The sequence below is a fragment of the Salmo trutta genome, chromosome 22, assembly GCF_901001165.1.
Source record: "Salmo trutta chromosome 22, fSalTru1.1, whole genome shotgun sequence".
Lineage (NCBI taxonomy): Eukaryota > Metazoa > Chordata > Actinopteri > Salmoniformes > Salmonidae > Salmo > Salmo trutta.
In genome coordinates this window covers 34664978-34684967 of record NC_042978.1, presented here as the reverse complement: position 1 = coordinate 34684967, position 19990 = coordinate 34664978, and the positions used below count along the sequence as shown (strand labels likewise).

General features: G+C 44.7%; 1 protein-coding gene across 2 annotated transcripts in view; it reads right to left on the bottom strand.

Annotated features, from left to right (window-relative positions):
• Nucleotides 1-7675: 7675 nt before the first annotated feature.
• The window catches only part of LOC115158626 (rho GTPase-activating protein 39-like), a 166408-nt gene continuing 154093 nt past the window's right edge, over nucleotides 7676-19990 (bottom strand). For both annotated transcript variants that reach the window (XM_029707795.1, XM_029707796.1), the window contains 4 exons: nucleotides 10808-11007; nucleotides 9824-9915; nucleotides 8509-8678; nucleotides 7676-8374 (listed from right to left, as the gene is read on the bottom strand). In XM_029707795.1, coding sequence (XP_029563655.1) covers nucleotides 8180-8374; nucleotides 8509-8678; nucleotides 9824-9915; nucleotides 10808-11007 — 657 coding nt within the window. In that variant the 3' untranslated portion in view covers nucleotides 7676-8179. The remainder of the gene's footprint in view (nucleotides 8375-8508; nucleotides 8679-9823; nucleotides 9916-10807; nucleotides 11008-19990) is intronic.

The window sequence follows — 19990 nt, the reverse complement described above, 5'->3', positions numbered from 1 at the left end:
GCATTCGGAATGTATTCAGACCCCTTGACTTTTTCCACATTTTGTGGATGATCAATGTAAACCATATGCACCTGTGCTCAATTTCGAGTCTCACAGCAAATGGTCTGAAAACTTATGTAAATAAGGCATTTCAGTTTTTTATTTTTAATACATTTGCACACACACACACAAAAAACTGTTTTTGTGTTGTCATTATGGGGTATTGTGTGTAGATTGATGAGGATTTTTTTGTTGTTGCAATTTTAGAATGAGGCTGTAAAGTAAGAAAAAAAAGTCAAGGGCTGTGAATACTTTCCGAATGCACTGTATGTCTAGATGCTTTAGGGACTAGATGGAAATGAGCTATTAACTAGATCTGGTTCAACACATGTTTTCTCAGTGCTCTGAGATTTGTTTTTGATGTCCATTGTCCCAGCCAAGTAAACGTAATAAATAAATAAAAATGACAAAAGAACTGTCCAGATTACCAAATTACAAGTGGATATTTACCACAATTACCACCTGGGCCACCAGTCTTATAATCCTCTATGATCCAGGCCAGTCTGCACTAGAGGACTTTACTCAGGATTCGGGTGGCAACATTCGGTTAAAGCCCCCATGCAGTCTTTGTAAAATAAATCATCACTGTATGTCTAATAAATCAGTATGTGTTAATTTAATGAAAATAACTCCAACATATATTTGTTATCATTAATTTCCATGAGCTTCCTTTGGCCCTTGAAATGCTCAGTCTGATTGTGTGGGAGTTAGGGAACAAATGAGATTTTTTTTTAACCGCACTGCCACTTTAACTTTCCCCGAAATTCTCAGATTTTCCAGAAATGCAGGTAGCAACATTCCCGGAATCAGAAGTGAACAAGCAGGACATCCGGAATCCCCCAACCAGGATTAAAAAAAAAACGAAGAAAGTTCCCCGAATTTTGCAACCCTAGACAAAATTATACATGGTGCATGGATATATTGACATGGGAGACAACTATGAAAATCATGGACTGTCACTGTGTTAGTTAATAATAACAAACCAGGGATATTTCACATTTGAATAGTTTATTAAACAATGTCCATTTTACTTCCCAAGTCTTCTCTCCAACAGAGTGTGATTGACATACAGTTGATGTTAAAATAGAAAATAAAATATTGAGGAGCAGGGAGGAGGAGGAAGAGGAAGAAGAGGAGGTGAGGAGTACAGAGTACATAGCAGCTGACTCCCACCTTACTTATGTTCAATATCAGTCATTTTAATTACATTAATAATTATAATAACAGTATGGACACTGACTATAAGAAGAACATGTGTAGCAACAAATAAAAAATGAGAACCAACAGTAATCATCGAAAACAAAGATATTTAAGAGATTTCAAATCACATCTCTTATAAGTGGAAACTTTTTTTAAGCTAAATATTGTAAATCCTTTCTGTAAGTATTTGATGTATATTTTTTTCATGTTTTGTTTTTTTAGTAACTTTATGTTTTTAAAAGAGTAGTGACCCAAAGTTCTGCATGCTGATTCTGCTGATTCTGCTGATTCTGCTGATTCTGCTGATTCGATCGATTTGCTGGGTCAATGCATGACATCACTGCATTCTATTCTATCTACTGTTCGTTCACACACACACACACACACACACACACACACACACACACACACACACACACACACACACACACACACACACACACACACACACACACGACTAGTTACACCATCATCCTGTCTATGGTATCTTATATTTCTATAGCATCTTTGCTTGGGAAACAACTCCACAGAGCTAAATGTATCAGCGGCCAGAAGTGTTGTAGTTGTCTTGGTAAAGAAACATTTAGTGTACCTCCCAAATGGCACCCTGCTCCCTATATAATGTACTACTTTTGACCAGAGCCCACCAGGTTTATGTCAAAAGTAGTGCTATATATAAAGAATATGGTGCCATTTGGGACGCACCATTGATCATAGGAAGAGTTGATAATGGCACAAATTTCTGTTGTTTAAATGTTCTTTAGAGAAACACTAAGAAGGCCAATTCACAGATGGAGAAAGAGACCTCTATCAAAAAACTTGACCATCATTGTCTGGCTCACACCCAGAACATAATAATACTAACAAAAAACAACAACACCCTGTTGTTACAATTATTTCCACAGCTGTTTCCATAGTTACATACTGTATGTGTGATGCTTTATTTACTTGTGTTGTTATGGCAATCTTGTTGTATTTTCCACGTTGGTCTGTACAGTGGTGCAATGTACACGTTGGTCATGTTCTGTGTAGTGTGTGTGTGTGTGTGAGTGTGTATCAGGATGCAGTGGGGTAGGGTGACAGAGGAAACATAACTCTCTCTCTCTCCTTCACTGATCCACTTTATCTCTTTAGATTGAGATGTTTTTTTATTGTCACATACACCCAGTTTAACATAGAAAAGATAATTCTACCACAAATACACACACGCAATATTTGAGTGTGTGAGAGCGCCAAATACACACAAACACACAATATGTGATTGTGTGAAAGCTTCAAGTACACACACACACAATACCTGAGTGTATGAGAGGTTCAAATACACACACACGCAATATGTGATTGTGTGAAAGCTTCAAGTACACACACACACAAACACACACACACACAATATGTTAGTGTATGAGGGCTTCAAATGCACACACACACAATATGTTAGTGTATGAGGGCTTCAAATACACACACACAATATGTTAGTGTATGAGGGCTTCAAATACACACACACACACACACACACACACACACAATATTTTAGTGTATGAGGGCTTCAAATACACATACACACAATATGTTAGTGTATGAGAGATTCCGTGAATGCAAGAGCATGAGAGTCCTTCTGCGAGAATGGTAATTAGGCTAAGGATGGTGTGTGTGTGTGTGTGTGTGTGTGTGTGTGTGGTCTCAAGGGATGGGAGGTTCACAAGCATCCATTCCTATAAACCTGTCACCAAAAAAATGCAACACAAATGAACAGAACTAAAAAACACAGCAGGACTTAACTCTCAGACACACAGAGACACCTACGGTACATATCAGGGTCACATATCAACATGTATGTGCATATGAACATGTGATGTATATGCCCTGTTATATTGAAAACACACACAAGCACATACATGCCTGCACGTACACACACATTCATTCAAAGAAACATAAAGACAATGTGCATCCCAAAAGGCACCCTATTCCCTATATAGTGCACTATCTTTGACAAAAAGAAGTGTATTATAAAGGGAATAGGGTGCCATTTGGGAGACAGTCACAGAGATTTTGAACCCTAAAGTATACTGTCTAAGAAGAAGGCATTAAGGAAATATTGCTGAAATAAATACAAATAAATTAAATGATATAAAACAGTGGGTTAAAAAACATTAAAACTCTGTTAAATACAACAAATCATCAATTAATAAAACAAAAAACACATATCTTTAAAAATAATAATCCATACCAAGTCACATCTGCTAATAGAAAAAATACTTTTGTACGGGTCCAAAAGACAGACAGTACTCTGACTACCTGTAGATGGAGACAGACAGGTACATTTGTAAACAACAGACAGAGTAAAAGACATAGACAGACAGACACACAGACAGAAAGACAGACAGAGGTGGACGGATCTCAATTTAGACATTCAGAAATCATGTCAGTATGAGTGTATGGAGGTGTATGTAGTCTTGAGGATGTGTTGGGGGGTAGGTGAAGAGGGATGAAGAGGGGTGAGGAGGGGTGAAGAGGGGTGAGGAGGGGTGAAGAGGGGTGAGGAGGGGTGAAGAGGGGTGAAGAGGGTTGAAGCGGGGTGAAGAGGGATGAAGATTGATGAAGATTGATGAAGAGGGGTGAGGAGGGGTGAAGAGGGGTGAAGAGGGGTGAAGAGCGGTGAGGAGGGGTGAAGAGGGGTGAAGAGGGGTGAAGAGGGATGAAGAGGGGTGAAGAGGGATGAAGAGGGGTGAGGAGGGGTGAGGAGGGGTGAAGAGGGTTGAAGCGGGATGGAGAGGGGTGAAGAGAGTTGAAGAGGGTTGAAGAGGATGAAGAGGGGTGAACAGGGGTGAGGAGGGGTGAAGAGGGTTGAAGCGGGGTGAAGAGAGTTGAAGAGGGGTGAAGAGGGGTGAAGAGGGTGAGGAGGGGTGAAGAGGGATGAAGTGGGGTGAGGAGGGGTGAGGAGGGGTGAAGAGAGTTGAAGAGGGGTGAGGAGGGGTGAAGAGGGTTGAAGCGGGATGAAGTGGGGTGAAGAGAGTTGAAGAGGGGTGAAGAGGGGTGAAGAGGGGTGAAGAGAGTTGAAGAGGGTGGAAGAGGGGTGAGGAGGGATGAAGTGGGGGGAGAGGGTTGAAGAGGGGTGAAGAGGGATGAAGAGGGGTGAAGAGAGTTGAAGAGGGTTGAAGAGGGGTGAAGAGGGGTAAAGGGGGATGAAGAGGGGTGAAGAGAGTTGAAGAGGGGTGAAGTGGGGTGAAGTGGGATGAAGAGGGGTGAAGAGGGATGAAGCGGGGTGAAGTGGGGTGAAGGGAGTTGAAGAGGGTTGAAGAGGGTTGAAGAGGGTTGAAGTGGGGTGAAGAGGGTGAAGAGGGATGAGTGAGGAGGGGTGAAGAGGGGTGAGGGGAGGGTGAGGTTGTGTGGTTGTCTGGGGGGTCAGAGGGGTGAAGGGGGCAGAAGTGGCTATGGCCAAGGGGATGAGTGGTAGGGGGTGCAGGGGGTAAATCTCACAGGTAAATCTCACACAAGTCTCACAGGAAGTCCTGTGGCACGGTGTCTGACATCCCTTCCTGTTGCGACAGACAAGGTTGATTGGCAGTGCTGCGGTGATCCCCTCTAAAACCTGCCCTGGATCAGCCCCCGCCGTCCAAAATAACAAAATAAATAACTTTATCGACATCAGTTGGTTGGTGACAACAGTGCAGACAGATAAACGGGGCTTCATGGCAGTTCTAGGCTTGGAGCTGATAGGTGGACTGACGCCCTCATTTGAGAACTCACAGGGAATCAGGAAGGGGGAAGCAGACGTGATTGGTTTGCATTGGGAGAGAGGCGGGGACTGGGGAGTGGACAGCACCAAAATATGTCGGACAGTGATAGCCGTTTGGGTGGGTAGGGAGTCAAACAGCTGTGTGTGTGTGTGTGCGTTCGACATTGTGTGTATTTATGACAATGTAGACTGAGTATTTCTCAATAATGATATAGGTTGATCCCATCGATCTTGTACTGTGTTGGTCAGCCATTTGTCACTCTAAGCATTGCCATTGTGTATATGGATGTGTACTGTAGAAGTGAGAGTATGTGTGTGTGTGTCAGTAAATGTACATGTGAGAGTATGTCTATGTGAGTGAGTGTGTGTGTAACCCTGTACATCAATGTGTGTGAGATGCAAGTCCCTGTGTGTAGAGTGGCGGTTGAGGGGTCAGGCTCAGACTGGGATGAGACTCCGTCTGGGAGATAGGGGTCATCCTGGTTTGGGGGGCAGTAGTTGAAGTTGGGAGGTTATAGCTGGGTTTAGCAGGCAGTAGTTGAAGTTGGGAGGTTATAGCTGGGTTTAGCGGGCAGTAGTTGAAGTTGGGAGGTTATAGCTGGGTTTAGCAGGCAGTAGTTGAAGTTGGGAGGTTATAGCTGGGTTTAGTGGGCAGTAGTTGAAGTTGGGAGGTTATAGCTGGGTTTAGCAGGCAGTAGTTGAAGTTGGGAGGTTATAGCTGGGTTTAGCAGGCAGTAGTTGAAGTTGGGAGGTTATAGCTGGGTTTAGCAGGCAGTAGTTGAAGTTGGGAGGTTATAGCTGGGTTTAGTGGGCAGTAGTTGAAGTTGGGAGGTTATAGCTGGGTTTAGCGGGCAGTAGTTGAAGTTGGGAGGTTATAGCTGGGTTTAGCGGGCAGTAGTTGAAGTTGGGAGGTTATAGCTGGGTTTAGTGGGCAGTAGTTGAAGTTGGGAGGTTATAGCTGGGTTTAGCAGGCAGTAGTTGAAGTTGGGAGGTTATAGCTGGGTTTAGTGGGCAGTAGTTGAAGTTGGGAGGGTATAGCTGGGTTTAGCAGGCAGTAGTTGAAGTTGGGAGGTTATAGCTGGGTTTAGCAGGCAGTAGTTGAAGTTGGGAGGTTATAGCTGGGTTTAGCGGGCAGTAGTTGAAGTTGGAAGGTTATAGCTGGGTTTAGCAGGCAGTAGTTGAAGGGAGGTTATAGCTGGGTTTAGCGGGCAGTAGTTGAAGTTGGGAGGTTATAGAAGGGTTTAGTGGGCAGTAGTTGAAGTTGGGAGGTTATAGCTGGGTTTAGTGGGCAGTAGTTGAAGTTGGGAGGTTATAGCTGGGTTTAGCGGGCAGTAGTTGAAGTTGGGAGGTTATAGCTGGGTTTAGCAGGCAGTAGTTGAAGTTGGGAGGTTATAGCTGGGTTTAGTGGGCAGTAGTTGAAGTTGGGAGGTTATAGCTGGGTTTAGCAGGCAGTAGTTGAAGTTGGGAGGTTATAGCTGGGTTTAGCGGGCAGTAGTTGAAGTTGGGAGGTTATAGCTGGGTTTAGCGGGCAGTAGTTGAAGTTGGGAGGTTATAGCTGGGTTTAGCGGGCAGTAGTTGAAGTTGGGAGGTTATAGCTGGGTTTAGCAGGCAGTAGTTGAAGTTGGGAGGTTATAGCTGGGTTTAGCAGGCAGTAGTTGAAGTTGGGAGGTTATAGCTGGGTTTAGTGGGCAGTAGTTGAAGTTGGGAGGTTAGAGCTGGGTTTAGCAGGCAGTAGTTGAAGTTGGGAGGTTATAGCTGGGTTTAGTGGGCAGTAGTTGAAGTTGGGAGGTTAGAGCTGGGTTTAGCAGGCAGTAGTTGAAGTTGGGAGATTATAGCTGGGTTTAGCAGGCAGTAGTTGAAGTTGGGAGGTTATAGCTGGGTTTAGCAGGCAGTAGTTGAAGTTGGGAGGTTATAGCTGGGTTTAGTGGGCAGTAGTTGAAGTTGGGAGGTTATAGCTGGGTTTAGCGGGCAGTAGTTGAAGTTGGGAGGTTATAGCTGGGTTTAGCGGGCAGTAGTTGAAGTTGGGAGGTTATAGCTGGGTTTAGTGGGCAGTAGTTGAAGTTGGGAGGTTATAGCTGGGTTTAGTGGGCAGTAGTTGAAGTTGGGAGGTTATAGCTGGGTTTAGTGGGCAGTAGTTGAAGTTGGGAGGTTATAGCTGGGTTTAGTGGGCAGTAGTTGAAGTTGGGAGGTTATACCTGGGTTTAGTGGGCAGTAGTTGAAGTTGGGAGGTTATAGCTGGGTTTAGTGGGCAGTAGTTGAAGTTGGCTGGTTATAGCTGGGTTTAGCGGGCAGTAGTTGGAGTTGGGGGGTGTCCCAACTAGTTGGTTGGGGTACAGTTATTGTTGGGGGGCTAGACCAGGGTCTGGGGGGCAGGTGGGGCCTTGGGAGATGTAGGGGTACAGTCGAAGTTGGGGTGTCCTGTGTGGTTGTTTCTGGTTGAGAAGTTAAAAGTGGGCTATAGCAGGGAAGGGGGGTGGGGTCCGATGATGTTGATCTGGGGTACAGGAGCAGGGTTTGGGGAGCTATAGCAGGGAGGTGGGGGTCCCGTGTCATTGCCCTGGGGTACAGGAGCAGGGCTATTTTATTTTACCTTTATTTAACTAGGCAAGTCAGTTAAGAACAATTTCTTATTTTCAATGACGGCCTAGGAACAGTGGGTTAACTGCCTTGTTCAGTGGCAGAACGACAGATTTGTACCTTGTCAGCTCAGGGATTCGAACTTGCAACCTTTCGGTTACTAGCCCAACGCTCTAACCACTAGGCGACCAGCAGGGGGGTGGAGGTCCTGTGTCGTTGGCCTGGGGTAGGAGCAGGGTTTGGAGGGGCTATAACAGGGAGGGGGGGGGTACCATGTCGTTGGCCTGGGGTACAGGAGCAGGGTTTGGGGGGCTATAGCAGGGAGATGGGGGTCCTATGTCGTTGGCCTGGGGTGATGGAGCAGGGTTTGGGGGGCTATAGCAGGGAGATGGGGGTCCTGTGTCGTTGGCCTGGGGTGATGGAGCAGGGTTTGGGGGGCTATAGCAGGGAGATAGGGGTCCTGTGTCGTTGGCCTGCGGTGATGGAGCAGGGTTTGGGGGGCTATAGCAGGGAGGTGGGGGTCCTGTGTCGTTGGCCTGGGGTGATGGAGCAGGGTTTGGGGGGCTATAGCAGGGAGGTGGGGGTCCTGTGTCGTTGGCCTGGGGTGATGGAGCAGGGTTTGGGGGGCTATAGCAGTCTGTCCATGAAGCTAGTGTCGAGGCGCTGGATGAGCACGCGGATGAAGGACATCTCTTTGCGTGTGTTCTCAAAGATGATGCGTGGGTCGTCTGACTGGCAACGCAGGCAGTTAGGGGCCATCACCATAGCCAGGTTGTTCACATCCATCTTAGTGATTACCACGTTGGTTGGCTGGCCAAACACCTGGAGGGAGAAAGAGATGATGATGGGTGTGTTTGATTGTGTGTGTTTGCTACCTATAGGAAGTGGGTGATGTTGAAGTTGATAGTGTGTATTTGGAACAGAGGATGAGTTTGGAGCAGAAGGGTGTGTGTTACCTGTAGAAAGCGTATGAGGTAGCAGAGCACCAGTTTGTTGATGTGAGGAAGGCCCATCACTACATTGACTGCAGCCTCAGGGTCATCATAGTGAGTGATACACTCCTCATAGAACTCATGAGGAATCAACGGCTCCTCCAACTCCCTGTACCACAACTTCAACAGAGAGGCTGGTTGGGTTGTGGGGGGTGGGAATAAGGGGAGCAGAGAGGGGGGAGAGAGAAGGGGGAAAAGGGTAGAATTGGAAAAGGGAGACGGTGAGAAATAGTTATTTCTGGGCTCTAGCTATCTGTACAGTGTAAGTCATTTTTTTACAAATTCATTGACAGTCCAATCAAGAGACAGAAACAGTTGACTGGTCAGACACACAGCCCCCCTCTACGCACGGACACTAATGCCTTAATCACACACAGAACAGACCAAAAGAACACCATCGCACTTCTCTGTGTGAGTGTGTGCTCATCCATATCTGTGTTGGTAATAGAGTTGTGACTGATGATGACCTCTGCCAGGATTGCTCCTTCTTTTCTGCTATGAAATCTATTTTATTGTTATTTATAAAAATTGCAGTAGTTTAGCAGCGTGTCAGTGTGTGGTGGGGGGAATGTGTGTGTGTGCGGGGGGTGGGTCATCCAATCATGTTGACCTGCTGCTGCAGCTCCTAACATGCTTTGGTGTTGGGGCTATTAATATTCAGAGAGAATTAGAGCACAGCAGAGGGACTGGGGCTAGGGGAGGGTTAGAGAGAAGGGGGAGGGCCTGGGGCTAGGGGAGGGTTAGAGAGAAGGGGGAGGGCCTGGGGCTAGGGGAGGGTTAGAGAGAAGGGGGAGGGCCTGGGGCTAGGGGAGGGTTAGAGAGAAGGGGGAGGGCCTGGGGCTAGGGGAGGGTTAGAGAGAAGGGGGAGGGCCTGGGGCTAGGGGAGGTTTGGAGAGAAGGGGGAGGCCCTGGGGCAAGGGGAGGGTGGGAGAGAAGGGGGAGGGCCTGGGGCTAGGGGAGGGTTGGAGAGAAGGGGGAGGGCCTGGGGCTAGGAGAGGGTCGGAGAGAAGGGGGAGGGCATGGGGCTAGGGGAGGGTTGGAGAGAAGGGGGAGGGCCTGGGGCTAGGAGAGGGTTGGAGAGAAGGGGGAGGGCCTGGGGCTAGGAGAGGGTTGGAGAGAAGGGGGAGGGCCTGGGGCTAGGAGAGGTTCGGAGAGAAGGGGAAGGGCCTGGGGCTAGGAGAGGGTGCATAGCCATTACTATGTACCTGTACTCCCCATTTAAAGTGCCACCAGCCATCACTGGTGTACGGTGTGTGTGTGTACGGTGTGTGTGTATTACCTGGGATGTGTGGGTCCTCCAGGTCTGTGGGGATCTTCCATTGGTCCACTTGCAGCTTGAGAGCGTTGACCTCATCTATGTCACCTGGAACCCTGTGAGGTCAGGGGTCAGAAACACATTAGACTCCTCCTTCCTTCCTCACAGCATATTTATCCCTTTACCAATCCCTTTAGCTCATTCATGTATCTCTCTTCCTCTGTCTGGTCTCTATTAAGTACTAAGGCCCAGATTAACAAAATCTTCTTAAGACATTTCTTCTTAACTGAATTATTTCCTTAACTATTTTATTGGTCATATACACGTGTTTAGCAGATGTTATTGCGGGTGTAACAAAATGTTTGTTAAGCAAAGTTGCTATTCCTCAAAAAGGTTATTGGAAATGTTCTTGCCCTATTTCTTCTGTTTCTCCTTAAGCAAAAAGTTAAGAAGAAATTAGATTCTTGAAAATAAAGTTGTTGGAAATTATGTTAATTATCAAGATTGCTAAACCATTGTCTTAAACTCTGGGCAGTGAGAGAAAAAGCTCATGAAAGCAATTGAACATGTTAATTCACTCACAAACGTCATCTGAAAGTTTCAGTATTGATTATTTTAAACCCAAGAAAATGTTTAGAACAGAATCAGTATGAAATATGCTAACATGATTGCCATTGCTAGCTAGATAGCTAGCTAAAATGGTTGCCTAACAACAAGAAGATATTTGAGAAGTTTGTAAGAAAATCATTACATCTTAAGATATTGTTGAGGAATTGCACTTACGAACTATCTTATGAACTTCTTCTTTTTTTTCTTAAGAAGCTTCTTAAGTATTTGTGTAGGAAGTGTTTTGTGAATCTGGGCCCAGGACCTTCACTGACAGGCATGTCTAATACTACTAACTCCTCCTTCCCTTTACCCCACTTCCACTCCTCCCTCTCGCCCTCCCTCCCTCTCGCCCTCCCTACCTCTCTCCCTAGTGTTAGTGAGTGAGAGGTAGGTACTGACCTGAAGATGCCCTCTATTTGGTCTCCATTAAGACCCAGGACCTCCTCAGAGAGACGTGTCTGGACCCAGGGCAGCTGGCTGTCGGGGTAACGCTCCTTCTGCAGTGACATCACTTCCTCCAGGGAAGAGCCAAACATGGAGGGGCTGAAGATGGCGTTCCTGGCGTGTTTGATCTCCTCCAGACACGGCTTCTGCAACCCCTGGATTACAACAAAGGCAGATACATCAATCAATCAATCAATCAATCAAATGTATTTTATAAAGCCCTTTTTACTTCAGCAGTTGTCACAAAGTGCTTAAAATTATCCGGCCTAAATGCCAAAGAGCATGCAATGCAGAGGCAGAAGCAGAGTAGCCTGGAAAAGTTCCCTAGAAGGAAGGAACCTAGAGAGGAACCAGATTCAGAGAGGTGGCTCATCCTTTTCGGGGAGAGATTTAGAGCACATTTGTTTTTTTCTATAAACTAGGGTACCAGTGAGGATTTCCTACACTGGACATTAAGATACAAAGGGGGAACATAGCTATATTCAATACAATTCACAAGTTGATTTAAAACCTATGTTTAACCCTTTATCATGGTTGGTTTTTCAGCGGCAGGGACTGGGAGACTAATCAGGATCGAGGCAAAGATGAACAGAGGAAAGTACAGAGAGATCCTTGATGAAAACCTGCTCCAAAGCGCTCAAGACCTCAGACTGGGGAGAAGTTTCACCTTCCAGCAGGACAACGACCCTAAACAAACAGCCAAGACAATACAGGAGTTGCTTCGGGACAAGTCTCTGAATGTCCTTGAGTGGCCCAACCAGAGCTCGGACTTGAACCCGATCTAACATCTCTGGAGACCTGAAAATAGCTTTGCAGCAACGGTCCCCATCTAACCTGAGAGAGCTTGATAGGATCTGCAGAGAAGAATGGGAGAAACTCCTCAAATACAGGTGTGCCAAGCGTGTAGCATCATACCCAAGAAGACTCATTGCTGTAATCGCTGCTAAAGGTGTTTCAACAAAGTACTGAGTAAAGGGTCTGAATACTTATGTAAATGTGATATCAGTTTTTTATTTTTAATAAATTAACAAAAATGAACTGTTCTGCCATAATATAACACTACGGCTCTTGAGGCAAAGCCCAAAGTCACACATTACACACTATGTTTAGCAACTGCGTGTTTACTGAAAAATAAGGGTATGACCTTCATAAATGAAACTGAAAATAAGTATACAAATATCTACATGTTAATAAAAAATATGTTGGATTCAAGTCTCCATCTCAACCAAAAAGAAAAGTGAAAGAATATGATTAAATCAAATCAATCTGTATTAAAGTGCATTTAAAGTTTGATTTGATTTATTCCTATTCTTTAACTTTTCAATTTTTGGTTGAAATGGAGAGATGAATCAAACATATCAATTATACATTTAAAGGGGAAAAGAGAGCATGGTTAAAGGATGGGGAAAAGGGAAGAGAGAGAGAGAGATAGAAAGTGAGAGAGTTCAGTGGGTTTGCTCTTCCTTCACAAGGGCATAATCAGTACTTTTAATCCCCCGGTAGAGGCTCTGCTCTGGGGTTAATACCAGTCAAACACTGTGCCTCAGGCTACAGGCTCCATTCAGGGTGTGTGTATGTGTGAGTCCACCAAGTGACAAACGGTCTCTATTATCACCCTGCAGAGATGCTGGCACATGCTACATGCCTCACACACGCTATGCCAACCACCAGTGCCCGCTATCACAGGCTGACATCGCCACGGGTGATAGGAGACAGGAGCACACACACACACACAAACAATGAATTACACTACCCACCACTATCAATCCATATTTTCACTCTTTCATTCCCTGTCTATTTGTCTTCCTCCCTCTCCATCCCAGTCAATTCCTCTCCACTGCTCCTTTGCTCTGATCCTCCCTTTATCCCTTGGTCTCACTCTCCATCTGTCTTTCCTCTGTCCCTCATCTGCCCTTTCCTTCAGTTCAGCCCTCTTGTCTGTTTCTGCCTCTATAGATAGTGTAGACAGCAGATGACCGCCTCACTGGCCCCCTCCTGTGGTCGGAAAGAGAGAAGCACCATTCCATGACAGGAAGTAGAATTAATTCTCCATGGTCACATTGGGGCCTGTTTGAGAGGATGTAATGTTAGCAAACATTCAAATAGAAATGTATTGTGATATATAACTGATATTATTGTCTGTCAGATAGAATAAAGAATCCTGTCAGCTCTATTCATTCTATTTCAATCTCCAATATTCAAAATATTTCACATGAACTGAGCTAGATGCTCTTAACTGACTTGCCTAGTTAAATAAAGGTAAAATAATAATAATATTTCCCTTGAACCTGACTAGTCTCCCAGTCCCTGCTGCTGAAAAATATACCACTGCATGATGCTGCCACCACCATGCTTCACCGTAGGTATGGTGCCAGGTTTCCTCCAGACGTGACGCTTGGCTCAGCAGACCAGAGAATCTTGTTTCTCATGGTCTGAGAGTCTTTAAGTGCTTTTTGGCTAACTCCATGCAGGCTGTCATGTGCCTTTTACTGAGGAGTGGCTTCCATCTGGCCACTCTACCATAAAGGTCTGATTGGTGGAGTGCTGCAGAGATGGTTGTCCTTCTGGAAGGTTGTCCAATCTCCACAGAGAAACTCTGGAGTTCTGTCAAAGTGACCATTGGGTTTTTGGTCACCTCCCTGACCAAGGCCCGTCTCCCCTGATTGCTCAGTTTGGCCAGGGCCAGCTCTAGGAAGAGTCTTGGTGGTTCCAAACTTCTTCCATTTAAGAATGATGGAGGCAACTGTGTTCTTGGGGAGCTTCAATGCTGCAGACATTTCTGGTACTGTTCCCCAAATCCGTGCCTTGACACAATCCTGTCTCGGAGCTCTACCGACAATTCCTTTGACCTCATGGCTTGGTTTTTGCTCTGACATGCACTGTCAACTATGGGACCTTATATAGACAGGTGTGTGCCTTTCCAAATCATGTGCAATCAATTGAAATTACCACAAGTGGACTCCAATCAAGTTGTAGAAACATCTCAAGGATGATCAATGGAAACAGGATGCACCTGAGCTCAATTTTCGAGTTTCAAAGCAAAGGGTCTGAATACTTATGTAAATAAGGTATTTATGTTTTTTATTTGTAAGGAATTTTCATTATGGGGTATTGTGTGTAGATTGATGGGGAAAAACATATTTAATCCATTTTAGAATAAGCCTGGAAAAAGTCAAGGGTTCTGAATACTTTCCAAATGCATTGTATATTATTTTTTCAATATTTTGTTTTGGGGTGGGGGGGGGCCCTGGTCCGTATTGACCCCGTTCTGGGTCCGGATCCGGCCCGCCAGTTGAGTAAGGGGGGTCTAGACTCTGATGTTGTAGCAGCATTCCCTGCAATGCTGCTGGCTCTGAGGCAACACACCCACGGTGTAGTGTTTGGTACACAGAGAGGCATAGAGAGGTGGACATACAGAGAGTTACTAGGACATAGAGAGAGTTACTTGGACATAGAGAAAGTTACTAGGCCGTAGATAGAGTTACTAGGACATAGATAGCGTTACTAGGATGTAGATAAGAGTTACTAGGACGTAGATAGCGTTACTAGGACGTAGATAGAGTTACTAGGATGTATTTTTGTATTTGTATTTATTATGGATCCCCATTAGCTGCTGCCAAAGCAGCAGCAACTCTTCCTGGGGTCCAGCAAAATTAAGGCAGTTTATACCATTTTAAAACATTACAATACATTCACAGATTTCACAACACACTTTGTGCCCTCAGGCCCCTACTCCACCACTACCACATATCTACAGTACTAAATCCATGTGTATGTCTAGTGCGTACGTTATCATATGTGTGTGTGTGTGTGTGTGTGTGTGTGTGTGTGTGTGCATGTGTCTGTGCCAATGTTTGTGTTGCTTCACAGTCCCTCCTGTTCCATTAGGTGTTTTTTAATCTGTTTTTTTAAATCTAATTTTACTGCTTGCATCAGTTACTTGATATGGAATAGAGTTCCATGTAGTCATGGATTTATGTAGTACTGTGTGCCTCCCATAGTCTGTTCTGGACTTGGAGACTGTGAAGAGACCTCTTGTGGCATGTCTTGTGGGGTGTGTATGGGTGTCCGAGCTGTGTGCCAGTAGTTTAGACAGACAGCTCGGTACATTCAACATGTCAATACCTCTCATAGATAAAAGTAGTGATGAAGTAAATCTCTCCTCCACTTTCAGCCAGGAGAGATTGACATGCGTATTATTAAAATTAGCTCTCTGCGTACATCCAAGGACTAGCCGTGCTGCCCTGTTCTGAGCCAATTAAAATTTTCCTAAGTCACTTTTTGTGGCACCTGACCACACGACTGAACAGTAGTCAAGGTGCGACAAAACTAGGGTCTGTATGACCTACCTTGTTGATAGTGTTGTTAAGATGGCAGAGCATCGCTTTATTATAGACAGACTTCTTCCCATCTTAGCTACTTCTGCATCAATATGTTTTGACCACGACAGTTTACAATCTAGTGTTACTCCAAGCAGTTTAGTCTTCTCAACTTGCTCAATTTCCACATACTTTATTACAAGACTTAGTTGAGGTTTAGGGTTTAGTGAGTGTTTTGTTTCAAATACAATGCTTTAGTTTTAGAAATATTTAGGGCTAACTTATTCCTTGCCACCCACTCTGAAACTAACTGCAGCTCTTTGTTAAGTGTTGCAGTCATTTCAGTCACTGTAGTAGCTGACCTGTATAGTGTTGAGTGATCCGCATACATATAAACTCTGGCTTTACTCAAAGTCAGTGGCATGGCGTTAGTAAAAATTGAAAAAAGCAAGGGGCCTAAACAGCTACTCTGGGGAACTAACTAGATTATAAACTCAGCAAAAAAAGGAATGTCCTCAGACTGTCAACTGCATTTATTTTCAGCAAACTTAACATGTGTAAATATTTGTATGAACATAACAAGATTCAACAAATGAGACTCAACTGAACAAGTTCCACAGACATGTGACTAACAGAAATGGAAAAATGTGTCCCTGAACAAAGGGGGGTCAAAATCAAAAGGAACAGTCAGTGTCTGGTGTGGCCACCAGCTGCATTAAGTACTACAGTGCATCTCCTCCTCATGGACTGCACCAGATTTGCCAGTTCTTGCTGTGAGATGTTACCATACTCTTCCCCCAAGGCACCTGCAAGTTCCCTGACATTTCGGGGGGAATGGCCCTAGCCCTCACACTCCGATCCAACAGGTCCCAGATCTCAATGGGATTGAGATCCCATTGAGATCCCAAGTGCAGCGTATGGTTGCTTGTTTTTTGAATTCCCTCCTGATGTCGTTTGACCCCACATGGACTACGACAGTGTCAGCTCCCGGCATCCATGGTAGAACAGTCGGAAGCAGCCTTGTTATGTCCTGTACTCGTGCTCCTGGGTAGCACAGGGTTTTTGCCTTGGGGACCGAGATGTTTCTCACCATAGAGCTGCCTATGATGACAGCTGGTGATGTTGAATGGGCCGGTCTCTCAGGCAGCCTCACTGTCTGGTGAGGCTGGGAGCTCCGAGGATTTGAAGCCGAGGTAGAAGCCAACGGAGAGGAAGACAGAGCCGAGGACGAAGACGCAGGTACCTCCGGATCCGATCTTGATTGGGAAGCCACCAAGGACGAAGGCGCCTGAACCTGTGGATCCAGAGATTCAAAGCTGTTCCTAGTCTGTGTCAGTTCAAGGCTCAACATCTCCATGGAGACCCCCGTTGCCAGAGGACGCTTTCTTCGACTTCCACGGTGAGTGACGTACCTCCATGGCTGGTTGGTTGAGTCGAGATCAGCTCCGTTCTCCAGGGAAGGGGAGACCCCTTCAGGGATGGAACCCTGCCTAGCACCGGCCAGTCGGCTGTGGAGAGCAAAACTTCCACCAGACCAGAGCGGCGTCCGGCTACTGGGGTGGAAGAAAAATAAAAAGTAGGTGGGCGTGGGTTCCCCAGTAGCTATGTAGGTTTGCTACTTGCTTGCTAAGAGTAGCTACTTTGCTCCTGTAGTCCTCCGCAAGCAAGCAGTTGCTACATTGAAAGTCAACGCGGTCCACATTGTCCCGGAACAAAGCAAAGTAAACACAGCTCCTGCAACGTTGGAAACGTTCAATAGCGGCCTCCATTTGAGACCGCCGAGCCAGCTATGCTAGCTGGGCTTTCACGTCAGAAGGTCTGAGTAGAGATCAGCACTGGACACCACCCACTGGGCAAGACTGCTTGAATCAACGTTGTTTGCATGTCATTTCAACCAAAAAATCTAATGTGATGTAGTTGAATCAACGTGGAAAACTGATTGGATTAGAAAAAAGTTATCAATTTAAGGGAATTGTGTCCTCTTTTCCCTCAACATTTAACTGAAATCCAATGACATTTTTTGTTGATTTCACGTTGAATTCATGTTAGTTGACAACTCAACTAAATGTATATCAAAACTAGACGTTGAACTGAAGTCTGTGCCCAGTGGGCAGTAGAGAGAGGCCGTTATATTACAACCCATTTAAACCAGTGGAGTGGCCTGATAATGATTGGTACTGGTCTAAAACCGGCAGCTAGCTGGGCTTGTATCGATCGGAACTGGTTTAGTGAGTCATTTAGTCAGATAGTGTTTTTTAGGTCAGGGCGAGGATAGATGAACAACGGAATGGAATGTCCCCCAGGAGGTTGTTTCCATGACACCCAGCCTTCCCTCCTCACCCTCCCAGCCTTACCCCCTTCTCTCTCTCTCGCACACACACACACACACACACACACACACACACACACACACACACACACACACACACACACACACACACACACACACACACACACACACACACACGCACACACACACACACACACACAAACAGCTAGAGGGAGATGATTCAAATGAGAGGCTAATGAAATGGAAACACATGAAGTCCTTTGCCACACAAACAGTCAAATACTAAATCAAAGGCTAAATGATGAGACTAATTGGAGTTTAGCTTATCCTTTCATTCACCTATTATTATCTGACCCTGCTGGTCATCTATGAACGTTTGAACATCTTGAAGAACAATCTGGCCTTAATGGCCATGTACTCTTATAATCTTCACCCGGCACAGCCAGAAGAGGACTGGCCACCCCTCAGAGCCTGGTTCCTCTCTAGGTTTCTTTCTAGGTTCCTGCCTTTCTAGGGAGTTTTTCCTAGTTACCGTGCTTCTACATCTGCATTGCTTGTTGTTTGGGGTTTTAGGCTGGGTTTCTGTATAAGCACTTTGTGACATCTTGTCACGTCCTGACCAATATTTAGGTATTAGTTGTATTATATTTGGTCAGGACGTGGCAGAGGTATATTTGTTTTGTATTATGGGGTTTTGTGTGTGGTGTAGTGGGGTGTGTTAGTGGTTGGTATAGGTTCTAGGGTTGTTTTTCTATGTATAGTTAATTGGGGTTGGACTCCCAATTGAAGGCAGGTGTGTTGTGTTGCCTTTGATTGGGAGTCCTATATAGTAGGGTGTGTTTGTCTTTGTGTTGTGGGTAGTTGTTTTTTGCACTGCTAGGTATAGCCTGCGAAACTGTCTCCTGTCGTATTGTCTGCATTTCTTGTTTTTCTGTGGTCAACGTCCTATAATAAATATGATGTTGAACACGCAACCCGCTGCGTATTGGTCCACTTTCTCCGAAAGCGATTTCGCTATATCGTCAGACGACGAAGAAATCTGTGACACATCTGCTGATGTAAAAAGTAGAGGTCAACCGATTAATCGGAATGGCCGATTAATTAGGGCCGATTTCAAGTTTCCATAACAATCGGTAATCGGAATTTTTGGCAACCGATTTGCCGATTTTGTATTATTTTTTTAATTATTATTATTTTCATTTTTTTTTACACCTTTATTTAACTAGGCAAGTCAGATTAAGAACACATTCTTATTTTCAATGACGGCCACGGAAAGGGGGTTAACTGCCTTGTTCAGGGGGGATTCAGGGATTAGTTTTTGCAACCTTCCGGTTACTAGTCCAACGCTCTAACCACCTGCCTTACATTGCACTCCACAAGGAGCCTGCATGGCAGGCTGACTACCTGTTATGCGAGGGCAGCAAGAAGCCAAGGTAAGTTGCTAGCTTGCATTAAACTTATCTTATAAAAAACTATCAATATTAACATAATCACTAGTTAACTACACATGGTTGATGATATTACTAGTTTATCTAACGTGTCCTGCGTTGCATATAATCAATGCGGTTCCTGTTAATTTCTCATCGAATCACAGCCTACTTTGACAAACGGGTGATTTAACAAGCGCATTTGCGAAAAAAGCGATGTCGTTGCACCAAAGTACCTAACCATAAACAACAATGCCTTTCTTTAAAATCAATACACAAGTATATATTTTTAAACCTGCATATTTAGTTACTATTGCCTGCTAACATGAAACTGTGTCACTGCTCTTGCGTTCATTGCCTGGCTCGTTGCGAACTAATTTGCCAGAATTTTACGTAATTATGACATACCATTGAAGGTTGTGCAATGTAACAGGAATATTTAGACTTAGGGATGCCACCCGTTAGATAAAATACGGAACGGTTCCGTATTTCACTGAAAGAATAAACGTTTTGTTTTCGAAGTTGATAGTTTCCGGATTCGACCATATTAACTCTTACATCTAGATGTGCCGCTAGCGGAACGCCTCGCCAATATCCAATGATAGAGCATGGCGCGAATTAAAAACTCCTCAAAAATCCCAAAACTTCCATTTTTCAAACATATGACTATTTTACACCATTTTAAAGACAAGACTCTCCTTTATCTAACCACATTGTCCGATTTCAAAAAGGCTTTACAACGAAAGCAAAACATTAGATTATGTCAGGAGAGTACCCAGCCAGAAATAATCACACACCCATTTTTCAAGCTAGCATATAATGTCACCAAAACCACAGCTAAATGCAGCACATCAGATGACACTCCTAGGACATTATGTTATACAATACATGCATGTTTTGTTCAATCAAGTTCATATTTATATCAAAAACCAGCTTTTTACATTAGCATGTGACGTTCAGAACTAGCATACCGAAAACCGAAAACTTCCGGTGAATTTACTAAATTACTCACGATAAACGTTCACAAAAAACATGACAATTATTTTAAGAATTATACAGAACTCCTTTATGCAATCGCGGTGTCCGATTTTAAAATAGCTTT